Source organism: Rhincodon typus, chromosome 15 (genome assembly GCF_021869965.1).
Source record: "Rhincodon typus isolate 14 chromosome 15, sRhiTyp1.1, whole genome shotgun sequence".
Taxonomy (NCBI): Eukaryota; Metazoa; Chordata; class Chondrichthyes; order Orectolobiformes; family Rhincodontidae; genus Rhincodon; species Rhincodon typus.
In genome coordinates, this window is record NC_063346.1 from 20,630,214 (window position 1) to 20,649,608 (window position 19,395).

At 40.4% G+C, this 19,395-nt stretch overlaps 2 protein-coding genes across 2 annotated transcripts in view; both read right to left on the reverse strand.

The window, feature by feature from the left end:
- gan (gigaxonin) overlaps positions 1–434 on the reverse strand; it is a 97,427-nt gene extending 96,993 nt beyond the window's left edge. Inside the window, exon 1 of the mRNA XM_048605963.1 lies at positions 48–434. Within this exon, the coding sequence (XP_048461920.1) occupies positions 48–232 (185 nt within the window). The 5' untranslated portion in view covers positions 233–434. The remainder of the gene's footprint in view (positions 1–47) is intronic.
- Positions 435–11,010: 10,576 nt separating this feature from the next.
- Positions 11,011–19,395, reverse strand: part of LOC109916555 (glycine cleavage system H protein, mitochondrial) — a 22,077-nt gene continuing 13,692 nt past the window's right edge. Inside the window, exons 3-5 of the mRNA XM_020516277.2 lie at positions 17,454–17,517; positions 16,380–16,511; positions 11,011–12,784 (exon numbers count right to left, since the gene is read on the reverse strand). Coding sequence (XP_020371866.2) covers positions 12,687–12,784; positions 16,380–16,511; positions 17,454–17,517 — 294 coding nt within the window. The 3' untranslated portion in view covers positions 11,011–12,686. The remainder of the gene's footprint in view (positions 12,785–16,379; positions 16,512–17,453; positions 17,518–19,395) is intronic.

Sequence of the window (19,395 nt, forward strand, 5' to 3'; positions counted from 1 at the left end):
CGGTGTGGGGGTGTCGGTGTGTGTCTCTCCCCCCGCCCCGAGCTGACCTGACGTACGGGCTGGCCGCCGCCAGCAGGTTTTTCTGCACCGGGATCTCCTGGCCCTCCACCACCAGCACCGCGTCACAGAACAGCGGCTCATTCCGAAAGGAGCTCAGGCTCTTGAGCAGTTTGTTGGAGTGTTGTGGGTCACACACCGTGGACTCGGAGCCGCCCGGACGCTCCGCCGCCATCCTCCGTGTTTCTCCGGGCCTCTCACTCTGATCCTTCCCGTCTCTCTCCCGTTGTGTGTGTGTGTGTGCGCGCCCCGTCGCTGTCCTCCTCCCTCATCAACCTGCGCCTCACCCAGTTCTACGGCTCCCTCCGCCAGACAACTTGTCCAAAAGGCGTTTCTTTCACAATCCTACTTTCAATCTCTACCCAACAGCCCACATCTCTCTATCTCAGGCTGGGGCTTTCTACACACATCCACACTGACACCATCCCTTTTTATAAGGACTGTACTTTATATTTTCTATAATTTTGATTGTGGCCTAAAATAGAAAAATGGACTATTTTTTAAACCAAAGGACTGTGGAAGGAATTGCTGCACTTCTTAAAAACAAGTTACTGAAACAAATTGTGTGTGGTGTTTACACTGCTGTTTTATTGAAGCAGAAAGGTGTTTGTAGACGGCCGAGCATCAGGGATGGATAGTGAATTTGGCCAGCAACAAGTAGCTGATTGGTTTGTACAATTGTTGCCAACCATGGGTACTAAAAGTCATCAGCCTGGCAATAACTCTCTGGCTCTTGGGCAACTAGACGGGTTTTGTGTTTGAATGATACAGTGAGAAGCCTTTGCAGTTTAGGTGGATTGACCATGCTAAATTGCCCATAGTGTCTAGGAATGTGCAGGCTAGATGGGTTAGCCATGGGAAATGTGGAGTTATGGGGATTGGGTGGGGGTTTGGGTCTGAGTCTGGATGGGATGCTCCCCAGAGGGTTAGTGCAGACTCAATGGGCCAAATGGCCTCTTTCTGCACTGTGCGGATTCTATGATTCTACTGCTGGTGGTGTGACTGCTGAAGAAAGCCAGATTACTCTCCCACCAGTTGCTGTAAGCTATTGTCTTTAACCACTAGATAAAAGATTTTGTAGTTAGTGTACCAATTCTCTGTGCTTCCTACGAAGAAGTGAAAGAGCCTGGAGAACAGAGATTGAAGAATTGGAAGTCCTTGTCAGTAAAAAGATCCCCTCAGATAATCGGTGGACTGGTACTATTCAATTGTTTTTCCCAGTTTTATTCCCTCCATCTATAAAACCAATGTTGTTTTGGTCATCTGTATCTTTCTACATGTACGTGTCAGGGTTTGTAAAAGCGGATTAAAGTTTTAATTAAAACAGAAATTGCAGGAAAATCTCAGCAGGCCTGGCAGCATCTTTGGAGAGAAAGTAGAGTTAATATTTTGGGTCTAATGACCCTTTTTCGATTCAGTTTTTGTTTCTGATTTCCAGCATCTGCTGTTCTTTGGGTTTTTGTTTACAATTTTAATAGTTCATAGCTATTTACTTGTGATTAGCATTTACTTATTTTTAACGAACTGTAGTTCTTATTAAGTACAAGAACCTGGTCAGCGTTTTATGTGAACGTGATTCCAACGGATGCGTAGACCGGGGACTTTTTGCCCTTTTTTTTAGATAATTAACTTTTTTGATTACCCCTGGAGTTGTGAGGCTTGATAACCAGTGCACTTTCCCAACACTTACAGCTAGAAAAGTGAGGAGGTCATATGGCACAGTGGTTAGAGACCTTGCCTTAGAATGGTGAGTTCGAGACCTTTCCAGGATTTGTTGTTCAAAAAAGGTTTATTCATAACAAGCCCAAACAGGCTGAGCACTAACATGTAAATCCTTTTAACATTCGCCGATGGCAGTCAGTAAGATTGGGAAAAATGCCTGGTCATTTCAAACCTTTGCCATCAGCATACGTTCAGGCTAACATGTGTGTTGCCACAGCAACTCAGATTCCCAAGAGAACTAATTGACCCAGTTGGCTGGATGGCCAAAACTCAAGAACATGTAGAAACTTCCCAAAATGCTTTACAGGAGTATTATAAAACAAAATATGAAACTGAGCCACATGTTAGGTCAGGTGACCAAAGGTTTGGTCAAAGACAAGTAGGCTTTAGGGGTGGTTTGGAAAAGAAGAGAAATGGAGAGGTTAATCTAGAGCTTCAGGCCTAGACAATTAAATGCAGAACCATCAATGGTGGAGAAATTATAATTGGAAATCCACAAAAATCCAGGATTAGATGAGCCCAGACATCTCAAGAGGGCTATGGGGTTACAGCTTTCAAGCATGGGAAGAGGTGACAACACTGAGGGATTTGAAAACAAGGATGAGAATCTTAAAACAAGATGTAGCAAGATTTATATTTCCTTTTTGCCATTCATCATCTTATAGAATCATACAACAGGGAAACAGACCCTTTGGTCCAACCAGTCCATGCCAACTATAATTCCAAACTAAACAAGTCCCACCCACTCGTGCTTGGCCCATATCCCTATAAATGTTTCTTATTCATGTACTTATCTAAGTGTCTTTTAAATGTTGTAGAAGGCAATGGCCTAGTGGTATTATTGCTGGACTGTTAATCTGGAGACCCAGATAATGTTCTGGTGACCCGGGTTCGAATCCCGCCATGGCGGGTGGTGGAATTTGAATTCAATAAAATATCTGGAGTTAAGAATCTAATGATGACCGTGAATCCATTGTCAATTGTCGGGAAAAACCCACCTGGTTCACTAATGTCCTTTAGGGAAGGAAACTGCCATCCCTACCTGGTCTGGCCTACATGAGACTCCAGACCCACAGCAATGTGGTTGACTCTTAACTGCCCTCTGGGCAATTAGGGATGGGCAGTAAATGCTGCCTGGCCAGTGACACCCTCATCCTGTGAATGAATAAAAAAAACCCACATTCTTCTCTTCCTCTGGAAGTTCATTCCACACACCAGCCACTCTCTCTGTAAAAAAAATTGCTCCTCTTGCCTTTTTTAAATCCTACTCCTCTCACGTTAAAAATATGCTCCCTTGTTTTGAAATCCCCTACCCTAGGAAAAGATACCTGCCATTCGTCTTATCAATACCCCTTATGATTTTATAAACCTCAATAAGTTCACCCTGCAACCTCCTACGCTCCAGTGAAAAAAGTCTCAACCCATCCAGCCTCTCCTTATAACTCAAACCTTTTATCTTCTCTGACGATGTGGCCTTTGGCACCAGAGCCTCCAAAATATTATTTTTACTCAGCTAATGATTCCCCTCTAGAGTCTCCATAGTCCTAGAGGAACAAAGGGCTGTTCTCTGATTAGAAAGAAAGAGAGAGAGAGGGGATGAGTTGTGGGACCTAAAGCAAACCAGCCCATTTAGAGTTAACTGACCTCCCACTATGGAAGGATTCCATCTACAGTGGTGGAAAAAGTTCTTAATTGAGTTTATCTCATTTCAAATACTTCTCCTCTCACTAATTTATTCTTTCTCTCATCGCAATCATAGTGCTTTCCAGTCTTAGTTTCCACCACACATATCCCGCACATTGGTCCACTGCCTTCGAGATGATCCCACCACTAAAATAATCTTTTCTTCCCTTTCTGCTTTTCAATGGGACCATTCCGTCTGCAATACCAAATCCAATCCAATAACCAGTATGTTTACAGTAAGATCTTCTTAAGCAAGTAGAAGAAAAACAACACCTGATTGTTCATCTTTTGTCACAATATAACCTCCGCCCAGAAGGCTGGTAGAATGAAACGCTTGTTCGAGGAAACAAGGACTGTGAAGATTGAATGACCACAGCTTAACCAAGGGTAATTTCAAATATAACAAGGAGATAGCCCAAATCCTAACATTTATCTTATTTAAAGGCAAGTGTAAGGTGCCATATTCCAGATGTAATTCGATTAGATACCCTACTCAGCTTTAGGCAAAACTCATTGAAAAATAATATGACTATGTTCAAAGAGTGGAGTGGAGAGTTAAAAAGGACACAAGAAGATTCATACTGATGCAGCAGGGAGAAGCAATCTTATTATTCCCAGGAAGATTTGGACTTTAAACTCAAGTGCAATATAATGCATAAATATGGGATGGAGTTTGCTGTTGTATTAAGCAGTTAAGAGTGCTTAAGAGTTAAGTTAAGAGTTAGTTGCCTGTTAAGTAATAAAAACCAAAAGAACTGCAGTTGCTGTAAATTAGGAACAAAAACAAAGTTGCTGGAAAAGCTCAGCAGGTCTGGCAGCATCTGTGAAGAAAAAAACAGAGTTAACGTTTCGGGTCCGGTGACCCTTCCTCAGAACTGGTTACTGTTAAGTAATGTTTGGTTGATGTTGATGTTAAGTTTGTTACAAAAAATGTCTTACAAAGTGAAATCTTGTGTGAGGATTGATCACTGGGATATATCTTTTCATATTTATGATATCTTTATATCTTTTGTAAAATGTTATGGTTTCTCCCAGGATTGTATGACCTGGGGTGCTGGCATTGACAAATGTTTAAAGGTGACAGAACCAGTTAATAAGACTGTTGAAAGTGTGGCAATATTATGGTTTTAAGAAGTGTATTTTGTCTTGATTTGTTTTATGAAGAGAGGTTGAGACAGAGGTATGAAGCGGTCTATACCTAGCCAATAAAGAAAACAGCTTGTGAGGTCTTAGGGTTTTATTTTCAAAAGGCTGGAACAATAGAAGCAGCATTAATGGGTGGAGTCAGGCTCCCACAGAACCAGGTTTTAGTTTAACTTTCAGTAGTTACTGAGGTTTTGAAACTAGCTGTGGAAACTATCTCTTTCTCTCTGTTTCAGCTAAAAGCTTGGGTTCTCTTCTTGCTGCCCGAGGCATATGTGAGACAATCTGTTTTATTGAATTTGCCTTTGCCAAGGGTGTGTTAATGGGATGTTACTTTTGTTGGAACAGCTGCTGTTTAGTAGTTGAATAATCTCTTATTCTGATCAGTTATCCAATAGAGTCACCGGACCCGAAACGTTAACTCTGTTTATTTCTTCACAGATGCTGCCAGACCTGCTGAGCTTTCCAGCAACTTCTGTTTTTGTTCCTGATTTACAGCATCCTCAATTCTTTCAGTTTTGTTTAGTTAACCAATAGAGTTAAGTTATTCCAGTTCTTCTTTCTTTTCTTTGTAATTTAACTATTAGAATAAAGCGTGTTTTGCTTAAAGCCGAGTACTGTATCTAATTGAATTACATCTGGAACACGGCACATTATACTTGCTTTTAAATAAGATAAATGTTAGGATCTGGGCTATTTTCTTGTTATATTTGAAGGGGATTTGCTCTGGTCCATTACAAAAGGCGAAATCTGGGGCTTCATTAATAGAGAATGGAATACAGCCCTGCTTCGTTCATGGGGAAAAGACACCTCATTGTTTGTCCTTTGGCAGTATGCCAACTGACACAAGTTGTGGAAGGAGGGCTTGCCACGTATTGAACACAATTTTGGTTCTCAAACAATACCTGTCATGCCTTAACAAAGGCACCCAATTTCATGCCTATCAACTAATGTTTTATAAGGAAGTTAAGGAAACGTCCATCACTCATTGGTTAGTCATCAACTTGAATGCTGTGCCAAGTTCTGGGTACCAGAGTAAGGACATGGAAGCTGCATAAGAGATGTAGTAGCATGATACTAAAGGGAGTGAATTTCAGTTATCAGAGAGATTAGCAAAACTGGATTATTTTCTTTAAAGCAGCAAAGATTGTGGGGGGCACAAAATAGTCATTAGACAAATTATTTGGAGCTTTGACAGTCATTCAGCAAAAAGCAGGAGCATCAGTAACCTGAAAAACTATAGGTTTTCACGTAATTGGCAGAAGAACAATAAGGGAAATGAGAAAGTTTGTGCAACTTGTGATTTCAGGTGCGATGTGAAAGCATGCCAGACCGTATATTCAGCAGTAATTTTCAGATGGGCATCAGTTGAAAAGGAAAATCTGCAGGGTTATTGCAGAAGGAGCAGAGTCAGACGTATTGGATGTCTCTTTCAAAGAGCCACAATGGCTTTCTTCTGTGCTGTTTTTTTCTAAACCTGAAAAACATTTTAGCAAACTTTGAAGTGCTATGTGATGTCATTATAATGAGGTCCCTGACTTATCTTGCTTTATGAAATCAACAATTTGAAAATTCTGGAAGATTCAAAACTCTGACAGCCTCAATTAAAGTCATACAGCATGGAAACAGACCCTTCAGCCCAACTCGTCCATGCCAACCATTTTTCCTAAACAGAACTAGTCCCATTTGCCTGCATTTGGCCCATATCCCTCTAAACCTTTCCTCTCCACATATCTCTCCAAATGTCTTTTAAATGTTGTAACTGTACTCGACTCTACCATTTCCTCTGGCAGCTTGTTCCGTACACGCACCACCTTCTGTGTGAAAAATTTGCCCCTCAGGTTGTTTTCAAATCTTTCCCCTCTCAGCTTAAACCTATGCCATCTAGTTTTGGACTCCCTTATCCTAGAGAAAAGACCTTGGCTATTTACCTTATCTATGCCTCTCATGATTTTATAAAATTCTATAAGGTCATCTCTCAGCCTCCTACACTCCAGGGAAAGAAGTCCCAGCCTATCCAGCACTTCTTATTACTCAAACCCTCCAGTCTTGGTAGCATCTTTGTAAATCTTTTTTGCACCCTTTCCAGTCAAATAACATCCTTCCTACAGCAGGACGATCAGAACTATACACAGCACTCAAAATGTAGCCTTACTAATGTCTTGTACAGACGTAACATGACATTGTTCAAAATTAATGCTGTTATTTTCTCAATTTCTGTCCACAGATCAGTTTTATATTGATATCATTTGTATTTTTATTTAATTTTCAGTATTTCCAAACAGTTTGGACATATGGATCTGCATTTGTAGTTATCATGATTTACACTTGGAGGGTGCCATCTGCTGGACAGACCTCAAATGGACTATGGTGTTCTTTAACAAATCAGAGTTAATTAGTTTTCTTACGGTATCCACATGAAAATTTCCAGTCGACTGGAACTCAGCTGAATTTCAAGGGAGATGGGATAACTAAATATCAACAAATTTCTTCAACCACCAGCAAAACCTATGATAAATTTTAAAATATCGTGACACTTTAAGATTATTTTTCTTTCTTCACACAGCAAAAATGAAAAGTTTTACAATTAGGGAATTTAAAAAAGTCAATACTCTATGATTCAGATGTAGTCAAGGATTAGGACAGCATCACATTATTTCAGGGGGAAAAGTGAGGTACTTGTCTTGGTAACAGAATAATGAATATCAGTCAAAGTAAGTCCATAGGTACAAAAAGGAATCATAAGGGCTATAAATTTTGATCTTTATTTTAAACAGGCTGTAATTCGAAAGGTTTTTCAAATAAAGAAGTTCCGTAGACGGCAATGCGTTTTGACAAGATCAGTATCCATTGCCCTTGCCTAATTTCTCTCGTGCTGCATTGGTCAGTACAACTGTGAAGCCTTTGAAGAGGTAGTTCCAGGATTTTGGTCAAATGACACTGACTGAACTGCGATATACTGCCAAGTCAGGATAGTGTATGACTACAAAGGGACTTCCATCTGCTGCTATTGTACTTCCAGACAGTAGATGTTGCAGGTTTGGGAGGGTGCTGTTGAAGGAATCAATAACTTGGATAAAGGGACTGATTGTTTATGGCTCAATTTGCTGAACCATTAGGCCTACACTCATTGGAGAGTAGAAGAATGAAAGGTAAATTTATTGAAACATGGAAGATCTTGAGGGGACTGGACAGGATGAATTCCCAGAGGATGCTGCCTCTTGTGGGAGAGACTTAAACTAGAGGAGAAAATTAAGAATAAGAGGTTTCTCTCAAAGACAGAGTATTTTTTTCTCTTTCCGAGGTCATTAAAGGGTGAAATTCTTTCCCCCAGAAATAAAGGAGGCCGAGTCTTCAATTTTAATCAGGTTAGACAAATTTTTAATAGACAAGTGATTCAAAGGTCATGGAGCAAAAAGGAAAATGCAGCCAAGACCACAACTAGATCAGACATCATCCTATAAAATAGTGCAGCCGGCTGAAAGGGCCTAATTGCCTACTCTTGCCCCTAAGTCCTCTATTGCTATGTAAGGAGCCTCGGTGAATTGCTGCAGTCCACCTTAAAGGTGGTGAATACTGCTACTACTACTAAGCTTCAGTGGTGGAAGAGTGAACGTTTAAGGTAGTGGATTTGGCATTAATCAAACATATCCTGGATAATGTTGAGCTTCTTCAGAGTTGTTTGAGAGTAATCCATTGAAAAACTTCATCAATTTCGCCTCCAATTTCCACCGTGCCCTCATTTTCGCCTGGTCTATCTCGGACTCCTCCCTTCCCTTTCTTGACACTTCGGTTTCCATTTCTGGGGATAGACTGGCCACTAATATCCACTACAAACCCACTGACTCCCACAGCTACCTGGACTATACACCCTGTTTCCTGTAAAGACTCCATCCCATTCTCTCAGTTCCTCTGTCTTCATCATATATGCTCAGATGAGGCCAATTTTGACAAGGGAGCCTCCAAAATGTCTACCTTCTTCCTCAACGATGGATTCCCCAGCTCCATTGTCGACAGGGCCCTCAACCACATCCGACCCATCTCCGCACTTCCGCCCTCACCTCTTCTCTTCCCTCCTGCAACAGCGATAGGATTCCCCTTATCCTCACCTACCATCCCACCAGCATCCACATCCAGAAGATCATCAGATGCCATTTCCGCTACCTCCAGCAAGACGCCACCACCGGACACATATTCCCCTCCCCTCCCATGTCCGCCTTCCGCAGGGACCGTTCCCTCCAGAACACCCTGGTCCACACTTCCTTCACCCCCAACACCTCCCCACAGCCCTACGGCACCTTCCCCTGTAACCGGCAAAGGTGCAACACCTGCCCATTTACCTCCTCCCTCCCCAGTATCCAAGGGCCCAAACATACCTTCCAGGTGAAGCAACGCTTTACCTGCATTTCCTAGAATCTAGTCTACAGCATTCGCTGCACACAATGTGGTCTCCTCTACACTGGGGAAACAAAGTATAACCTGGGTGATCGCTTTGCTCAACATCTGTGTTCTGATCGCAAAAAAGACCCTGAACTACCTGTTGCCTGCCACTTCAACGCACCACCCTGTTCTCTGGCCAACATCTCTGTCTCTGGCTTGCTGCAGTGTTCCAGCGAAGTTCAATGCAAGCTGGAAAAACAACACCTCATTTTCCGCTTGAGGACCCTGCAGCCCTCTGGACTCAATATCGAATTCAATAATGTTAGGGCCTAAATTCTCCCACGTCCCAAGCCCCTATCCCACACACCACCTGTTGTTAGTCACTAATATTCCCCCTTAACAACTATTCACCCTCCCAGCCTGATCATTATCAACTCTTTGTCTGTCCAACTACTCTTCACTCTCTTTAGGCTCTATTCTATCGTTTACTCCCTATCCCATCCCACTCCCTTTTTTCTGCAAATAAACTGACATTTTCCCAGCCACCATCAGTTCTGAGGAAGGGTCACCGGACCCAAAACGTTAACTCTGTTTTTTCCCTTCACAGATGCTGCCAGACCTGCTGAGCTTTTCCAGCAACTTTGTTTCTGTACCATCCCGACTTTGGCTCTTAGATGGTGAACAGGCTTTGGGTCGTCAAAAAAATAATGGAATTGAGTATCAAGGGGAAATAGTTAGCTTCTCTCTTTTTGGAAAAGGTAATCATTTAAACTGTGTGGCACAAATGTTACTTGCCATTTACCAGCCTATGCTGCAATGCAGTCCAGGTCTTGCTCCATACAGACAGACTGCCTCATTGTTCGAGTAACAAACATGGAATTGAACATTATGCACTCCTCAGCAAAAATTGCACTTTTGACTTGATGATGGGAGGAAAGGTCAGTAATGAGACTGTTGAAGATGGTTGGACCTAAGACACTACCCTGAGAAACTCTTGTAGCGATGTTCTTGGTCTGAGATGATTTCCTTCAATAACCACAACTATCTTCTTTTGTACTAGGTATGATTCAAATCAGTGGAACATTCTCTCCAATTCCCATTGACTTCTTTTTACCAGAATGTTTTAAAAATAAATACTCCCACTCAGACCAAACAATGTCTTGATACCAAAGGCATTCACTCCCTCAAGTGCAGAACTTTGGTCAAATCCTATTCAGGATTACTCCATTCATTTCCAGGCACCAAACCTCAGGAAATGAACATGGAGGCGATTCTTCAGCTTGTATCCCTTTGAGGTTAAATGGATAAGGTCTACTATATTCAAGAGATTTAAAATGATAATGGGATCTGATAGGTAGATGCAGAAAATCATTTTCTTTGGTGGGGAAACCAGATCAAGAAAGCTTTTTATAATCAAAAGGCCAGGCCATTTAAGTGTGAAATCAGATTGTAAATTGTTATGGTAACAGAAATTTAGAACTTTCTCTTCCAAATGGCAATAGATTCAGAAACTTTGAAGGCTGAAATTGATAGATTTGTTAGGTTGAGTATCAAAGGGATTATGGAACAAAGGAATGATGTGGAGGTGCTAGTGAAGTGATGGACTGGGTAGACAAAGCCAGAGGTCACATGACACCAGTTTATCATCAAATAAGTTTATTTGAAATCACAAGCTTTTGAAGTTCTGCTCCTGCCTCAGGTGAAGTGCAGCTGACAAAGGAGCAACGCTATGAAAGCTTATGATTTCAAATAAACCTGTTCGACTATAACCTGGTGTCATGTGATCTCTGGCTTGGAACAAAGGAAGGTAAATGTAGTGGTCACTGGACCCAAAAACTCTGATTTCTCTCCACAGGTGCTGTCAGGCCTGCTGAGTTTTTGTAACAATTTCTGTTTTTGTTTCTGATTTCCATCATCCACAGTTCTTTCGGTCTTTTGGTTGTAAATGGAGATGTTGGTCAGCCTTGATCTCTTTGAATAGCCTAATCTTTTATTCTTTCACATGTAAAGATTAGAACAAAGGCATTTCCTTCTATCAGTTTTATTAGTGTGGTATTTCTACATGACTGTTTAGGGGTTACACACAGCTTAACACTTCTACACTCCATGAAAAATTAATGGAAACATTTTCTTGAAGACTTGTAAGTTTTCTAGAAATAACCCAAAACTTTACTGGACAATCTGCAGATGTATCATTTTAATTTAGAGGGTTTACTCGGTATCAATCTAATTAATAAATTATCTTAAGAACTTTATCTGACAAGCAATAGGGGTTACAGATTTGAGAATGTTGTGTAAATTCTTTAAGATCCCTCTGCTGAAGGGAACATTGATAATCTTACAATACATTCAGTTTCTACGTATTGTAATCAGTATTTGGTCCAAAAAGTTGAGTTAAAAAGCAACAATTCAGTATGTAGATGGACGTGCAGTTTAGAATATACAATTTCCATTTCAAACAGAAATGCTTTGCCTCTTTGCAAATATGTTTTTTATTAACCAAACATGTTATCATTGCTCTCACACACTTTTCGTTCGCGGTACCCCTGGACAGCTGTCACTAGAAATTAATGCAACTCACACAAAATATTAGGCAGCTGGCATACCCTAACCCTACTGAATTTCTCTCTGCTTGGACTCTTGTTTCAGAAATTGTCTACATGCCTAGAAAAAAAATTCTAGTGGAAATTACTTTTAAATTATGACCTATTTGTGCATACCCACATCCTTCCACCACACCCCCCAAATAAAATTCAAACTATTATTAATGCCAAGATAGATTATGGCCAACTGTACTTGGTCTACAAAATCATCTTTGCAATGAGTAGTCCTATCCTTCATGCTGGAATAAATCCTGCAGCAAAAACAACTTATTTGGCACCTTAAATGAGAAGCATAAATCCTAAATAGAAATATGGAAATGTGGTGGAAATGTACAAATCACAATAAAGACCGATGTACATATAATAATTGCCCCTGAATATTATTGTGTTGCTTCTATTATTCGCTACAATCACTTGCAATCTCAGAATGACAGATGTTCAAACGGGTGCTTTACAAGTATGAAGTACATTGTAAAAACTGAATGAAACAAGAACATTTACCATGATAAAATGAACAAGTACAGACTTCGTATTCACTGTACAATGGAGGTAGAACAACAAAATACAACAGCTGTGGGGTTTTCCAGTTATATGAGTTTTATTACCAATTAACCACCCCCATTAAATTCTGGATTAATCTGTAGAAAAATAGCTACAATTGAAGCCATTTAAAAAGTGAACGTCATGGCTTTCAAGAAAACAAAATAACCTGAAAATAAAAAACAAACAAAATTCACAACATAGCTGTAATATACTTGGTCACAAAAAGACCTTGTCATGATTTCAGTGCCATATGACCAGCTTTATACATTATTGACTAGTTCCATTGTATCAAATAAAAATTTGAAGTTAATTACAATCTACGGTTGATTGGTTAAATTTATGGCCAATATATTGCTCATCTTTCAATTGCTGAGATACTATAAAACCAACTATTTCCATTATGACTACTTTAAGAGGATCACATGGAACTGCACTCCTTATAAATTACTGTTGTTTCTCAAGCCAGGAGTCTTGGTACACAACCCACCACCTTCATTGCTAAAATACACAGGAAAAGACGAGCATTTGTTTTCATTGCTAAGAATGAAGAATGACTTAGTCTTCAATGGACTTTAGGAATTTCTCATAGCCCTCTTCATCCATCAACTCATCAATTTCAGCAGGATTATCAATTGTCATTTTAATAAGCCAACCTGTTAAGAAAAAATAAATCACCAGGTCACTACATGAAAAGTGTAATACAAGTTTCTTTTTGCACTGTGTAAAAAATGAAGTTCAAAATATTCCTGATATTCAGATATTTTAATTCCTAAGTTACTTGAGAACTATGTTCAAGGTTGCTTGGGAAGTTTTTGGAAGAAGTTTTTAAAACTGTATATTAGATGAATTTCAGGTCCATCCAAAAACCAAATAAGTTTTTTTCTATTTGTTTTCAAAAAGCCAATCGTGACTTAATTCAGGGAAAGAACACACACGTTTCTTACAGGAAAAAAATGGACAAAATATGAAAGTTACCTGAAAGACTTTCACCTATTAAAATAAACATTTATAAAACTGCATGGCTACACCATTTTTCAGAAACAACCCGAGGTAATCCGTTTGGGGAAAAATACAAGGGAGAGGGAAAAAGCTACAGAAATCAATTTTCCCATTACCAATAGCTGTCTTAAACTACAGGATTGTAGGTTTTACTGTTTCCTATTCACATTTGAAGTTTTATTAGCATCACTTAATAATTCCTAGATCATCAACTATCAGGAAAATATCTCACTTACATCTTGATATCTGTAAACAAGAAAGAATGCTGACAACAGTTGGAAATGCAAATGCTGGAATCTTTCCTGAAGCAGCCCCCATCTCATGCACTGCCATTGCAATGACTGTGATCTGCATTCCTGGCTCAGATATAAAAGCCCAGCATCTTCAGAAAAACAGAGTAGAAAAAAAAAAGCTGTCCCCACATAGAGAACCATTGTCAGGGAAAAATGAGACATGCCCATTTTTTTTTATCATATTCTGGTAAGAAAGAATTTGAATATCTAAAAGCTTGTGTTAGTTGTGCTATTTCCAATCATTTTGTAGTAGAAAATATTTTCAAGAATGCAAGCTTATAATTAATTTCCTGGGGCAGGCATTTCTCGGTTTAGTGCTCCACATCATCCCTCACCCTCCCTCAGCAGTGTTCTTCATTGTACCAGCAGTTCTCAGAACCCCCACCACAAAATGTGGGATTACCTCCCTCATCCACAACAATACTGACTCTTCTGACTATCAACTGGACAGGAGTCTGGGATTGCAGAAGGTGAGACAGGAGAAGGGATGCCATGAGGAGTGGGCCCTATCCCTGGTGTGAGTGTTCATTATGCAGGGGGTTGGAATGCTTTGATTCTGCAGCTGACTCACTAAAGCTGCTTTGAAAAGCTCCAAGTAAATTGGTGTCAAAACCAGCGTAAGCATTGGGTGAACAGCCCAAGCCTGAGTAATTTGGGTCACCTGATCCCAATGACATTGCGATGATGGAGTAGTTTGGGTAGGGTCAAACTGGCAATGGAAGTTTAAACTGAAGTAGTGCGGATGTGCTTATGTGGGGACCTCCTCAGGGTCTCCAGTTGCACCAACGACACAAGTTTAGCTGAAAACTTCTCCCTGTATTGGAAGACTTGAGCCAAGGGTCATCAAACAAGAGGAAGGGGAGAGAGCTATGGACAGCAGGGACATAATGGCAGAAAAAGAGGCTTCTATAGGGAGAACAGGGAACTACACAGGAATAGCCACTAGAGGAAACCACTGTGTTGAACATCAAACCACTGGGTTTCCAAAATCAATTTTGTTTTTCTTTATTCATTCACCGGATGAGATCGTCGCTGGTTCGGCAGCATTTATTGCCCATCCCTAATCAATTATAGATTGAGTAAAATGTCAAGGTTTTACAATTGTGATTGTAAAGAACGTTAGTGACAGCAAGCTGTAAGTATGTAGCTACCAGTGGAAGTTATTATTAAGCTAAAGGCAATTCCAGATTGTGCAGCATTGAATCTTGAGTTGGTAAACTGGGCAAAGCTACAGGTTTGTTATTCAACAAGGCAGCAGCAAAGTGAACAACAGTCAACATCCTACATGTGCAATGTTGATCTTGCGCTTTGCATATAGAAAACATAAATGGTAGATAAAAGGATCAAGGCTGGAACCAGAAAGTACACAAAAAAAAGAGACAACCAGGCAAACAGCAGTGGCCAATAGCTGTTGCTTGCACTATGGTGAAGGGAGCTTGTACATTGGTCATCTATAATGTGAAATATTAGGCATGGGCTACCTGCCAATCTTTAAGCATTAAGCCTCAGCACCACCGTTGAGGATTTCAGAAAATTATCCCTGTCACTTGCAAACTATAAATAGAACCTTGTGAAAACAACATATTACAAGTGAACTGCAGAGAGGGCTAAACTGATTGATAATCCCAAAGGCAGCAAGGAAAAATCCAGGAGGATGAGAAGATGGCGACAAGTCATATCCAAACGAGGTATTGTTTGAGCAGCACAAGCTCAGTGTGATGGCTGGAGACAGAATTAAACTGGAAAGTCTAAACAGGTATTCACAAGATAATTCAAAAGTGACAAATGTATTCCAATATTCAAAAGAAAAGTGAGGGTCTTAGATAATGCGATACTGGGAGAGAATGGAAGGAAAGAACCTTATTTTGCAGGGTGGGGTCTCAGAAATATGGCTCAGAGAGAATCAAAGGTGGTGGGCTTCAAGAATTAGCTTAACAAGATGATCAGAGTGAAAACAGAAGAATGGAGGATGGCCTAACTCAACACTTTTCCCCCTTGTGACGTTCCTAAGTGAAGAATGTGAGTCAATAGCTAGTGCTGCACTTCAGGATTATTTTGGGGAGGAACATGAAGGATTTAACTTGGAAAGGTGAGGACACCAGGGCTTGAAAACGTGATGCTTTATGTCATTATGAAGCAGTCCAGTTCCTTGCAAATGAATTCAATACACAGGAACAGCCATGTTTATGGCCCCATAACTAATGGAATGGTGCAGGCAAATGGTCATCTAATTAAATGATAACAAAAACAGGCATGTTGATCGTAAAGGTCTAAAGATCTGGAGATCAACATAGGAAATGGTGGCACATTCATTAGTCAACAACACAATGACAAGAGCAAATCTGTACATCAAAGTTTCGTTGACTTTCTTCCCACTTATTTGGAATCAAGTGAAACGTTCATTATCCACCATGTTAGGAGAAACTTTTCTGCTGGTCAATGGAAAGTGGCAGCAACTTAAGAGTCTTCAAATATTAACTTTGCACATCTAATTATGACAACACCTTACGGTCAAGAATGTGAGGAAGTAGAGGAACACTGCAAAGTGTCAGTAGAGCTGTGATATTACACCAGTGAAGCAATGTCAAATGTGAAACTTTGTCCTCTAAAAATTCTGGCAGATAACTGGAGCACAGAGAATGGAAACTGCATTGTAACACAAAGCCACCTCCATGCATGATTATTTATGTTTGTGGTCAAAATAGATCAAGTATAATTTAAACATCATTGAATAATTACATAGTTGAAATCAATCAATCCGTAATGATGTTAATTACAACAGAAGTTGCTTTCCTGGTTACCAGTTTTAAGTTATTATCAACAAGTAGATCCTTGTTTCCAGTCACCATTTCCCCCCCAAAAATCATAAGATCCAGCTTAAAAAGGAAATCACGGAAAGTAGGTTTCAGTGTTCGGAAATGTTTAAAGCATCAGGTTTCTAAAATTATTCACATACCTTCTCCGTAGCAAGATTTATTGACTAGTCCTGGATTGTCAGCAAGAGCCTTATTTATATCAGTTACTTCTCCAGTCAGGGGTGAATACAATTCACTAGCAGCTTTCACACTTTCCAGAGCACCAAATTCATCTGTGGAAAGAAAGTTTAATACAAAGAAAGTGCCATACAATACACTTTGTACAGTGTTAACATTTAATTTTGAAAAGATTTAAACAACAATTGTATCTTTGTATCAAGCCAAAAGCATATTTCATTTATGCCATGGAAATGGTCGACAGGTGAATGGAAATAGTACAAGGCTGCCACAACAAGACAGAGTTTAAGTTGCTTTTCTCATGTTGGCTTTACTTGTCTGTTTATGTTTTACAATATGAAAAACTATGGTACAGCCTTCATTCAACAAAGGGTGTGTAATGAGTGTAAACAAGAATTGTATGAACCTCATTTAAAATGAAGGTTTATAAACCCTCATTTTCTCTGCTGTTAATAATGAAGTAAAACAGTATATCACTAACTTCCAGCATTGAACAATTTACTTCAATATAGGTAATTGTTTCAAGGAAGTTCAGATTATATTTGACAATGCATTTAGAGAACTCCATTTGTTGATTGACTGCACATGGTGGATGGTCTAGCCTGCAGAAGCTCTCGCTTAATATTAGCTCCACATATCCATTCATTCTCAATTACTCATGCCTTATCTTTAATTGCACTTTCAAACCTGTCACAGCAGGCCAAGAAGAAAAGACTAACAAAGTTTTCCTGAGTTCTGAGGAAGGGTCACGTGACCCAAAATGTTAATTCTGATTTCTCTCCAGAGAGGTGCCAGATCTGCAGAGCTTTTACAGCAATTTCTGTTTTTATTGTTAATGTTTTCTAGCTTCTATCAATGTCGCTTTGCAGTCAAGACATTGGGAGATGCAAGAGAGAGGTCAAGAATGACTGGCCTCGAGTTCCTGCTTATTACAGGCAATGTCCTGCATTACATCCATCTTACTCAATTATGTTAGATTTCCCAAATAAAAAAATTAGTTAATATATTCAAAACAATGGAACAAAGTCAATACTCACCCAATTGGTTCAACTTCGTGCCTATCTCTGGCAATCCACAATATACAACATCTCCTAATGCTTCCTAAACAGAAAAGCAATTAATTGTTGTACATCCGAAACTACTTCATTCATTTAGGATTGTTAATTCTTTCGTGCAACAGGCTGGCAGATGCATTTATGTATCTTCAGAACTGTTGAACATTAAAACATTACAAGTATCTAAAATATTGAACATCTTCAATATTCTAACATTTTCTATTAGTTTCTTTCCTTCCATTATTTCGTGGAATGTGGGTGTCGTTTGCAAAGCCAGCATTGCGTGACTTGCTGGACCATTTTAGACGGTATACAAAAGTCAATCAAGCTGCTGCGGGTCTGAAGTCACACACAGGTCAGACCAGGTAAGGACAGCAGATTTCTTTTCTAAAGAGCATTAGTACCAGATAGATTTTTATAATATTTGATGGTAGTACTATAGTGATTACAGAGACTAACTTTATACTCCACATTTATTAAACTGACCAGGTGCCTTTGCAGTATTTACAGAGGGGCTGCTAGTCTAGTCATGTTACTAATACAGTATTTCCCTCAAACGTTTTCCACCATACACCTACTATATGCAAAGTTGATGAAAAAAAGCTTATGTACACTTTATAAATCAATTACACTTTTCATTACATGGAGATGCCTCATCACACTACTGACAAAGCGATTTAGATACTAGATTTTTTTTTAAAATGGAGGCAATGAAGGGTCAGAAGCTAACATAGATCAGCAAGAAAAGCAATTTTGGTTCAGTAAGACTTGGTACAGTGCAAGGTTAGCACTGGGTTAGTCCAAGGATATGGACGAGCTATAAATTTACTGGCCCTGGAGGATCAAAGGTCAATCTGGAAAACACTCCAATAGTGCAGAGATAAAAAAAAAACCATAATTTACAAATGGCAGTTTCAGCACCTGATGGTTCAGACAGAAGGGAAGGCATTACAGGTAGTGGAGTAGGAAGCAAACATGGGAGATTAAATGGGATCGGAGGCTCAACTCCAGATCAAAAAGGATATCTGGTATGAAGTGTTTGGTTTAGCCAGAGACTATGGCTGAAAAGTGGGTTGGAATCAGTTGCAATGCAATGGAATTTGTAAACAAACTAAAGAGAATACCTCTCTCCTTCTTGGACCTCTCTGTCTCCAGCTCTGGTGATCGCCGCGAAACTGATATCTATTTCAAGCCCACTGACTCCCACAGCTACCTAGACTACACCTCCTCTCACCCACCTTCCTGCAAGAATGCGATTCCCTACTCCCAATTCCTCCACCTCCGCCGCATCTGCTCCCAAGATGGGGCATTCCACTCCCGAACATCCCAGATGTCCTCTTATTTCAAAAAGAGTGCAACGTCCCCCCTTCAGTGGTCAAAACTGCTCTCAGCCGCATCTCTTGCGTTTCCTGCACCTCTGCCCTCACACCCTCTTCCCGCAACAAAAACAAAGACAGAATCCCCCTTGTCCTCACGTATCACCCCACTAACCTCCGGATTCAACGTATCATTCTCCGCCACTTCCGCCACCTGCAATCTGACCCCACAACCAAGGATATATTTCCTGCCCCACCCCTTACTGCCTTCCTTGGGGCCGCTCTCCCCATGACTCCCTTGTCCACTCCACACTGGCCCCACCACCCCTGGCACCTTTCTCTGCAACCGCAGGAAGTGCTACACCTGCTGCTACACCTCCCGCTACACCTCCATCCAAGGCACCAAACAAATCTTCCATATTAGACAGAGGCTCACCTGCACATCTGCTAATGTGGTCTATTGTATCCGCTGCTCCCGATGTGGCCTCCTCTACATCGGTGAGACCAAGTGGAGGCTCAGAGACCGCTTTGTAGAACACCTGCGCTCTGTTCGCAACAAACGACAACACCTTCCAGTCGCGAACCACCAACTCCCTCTCCCTCTCCCC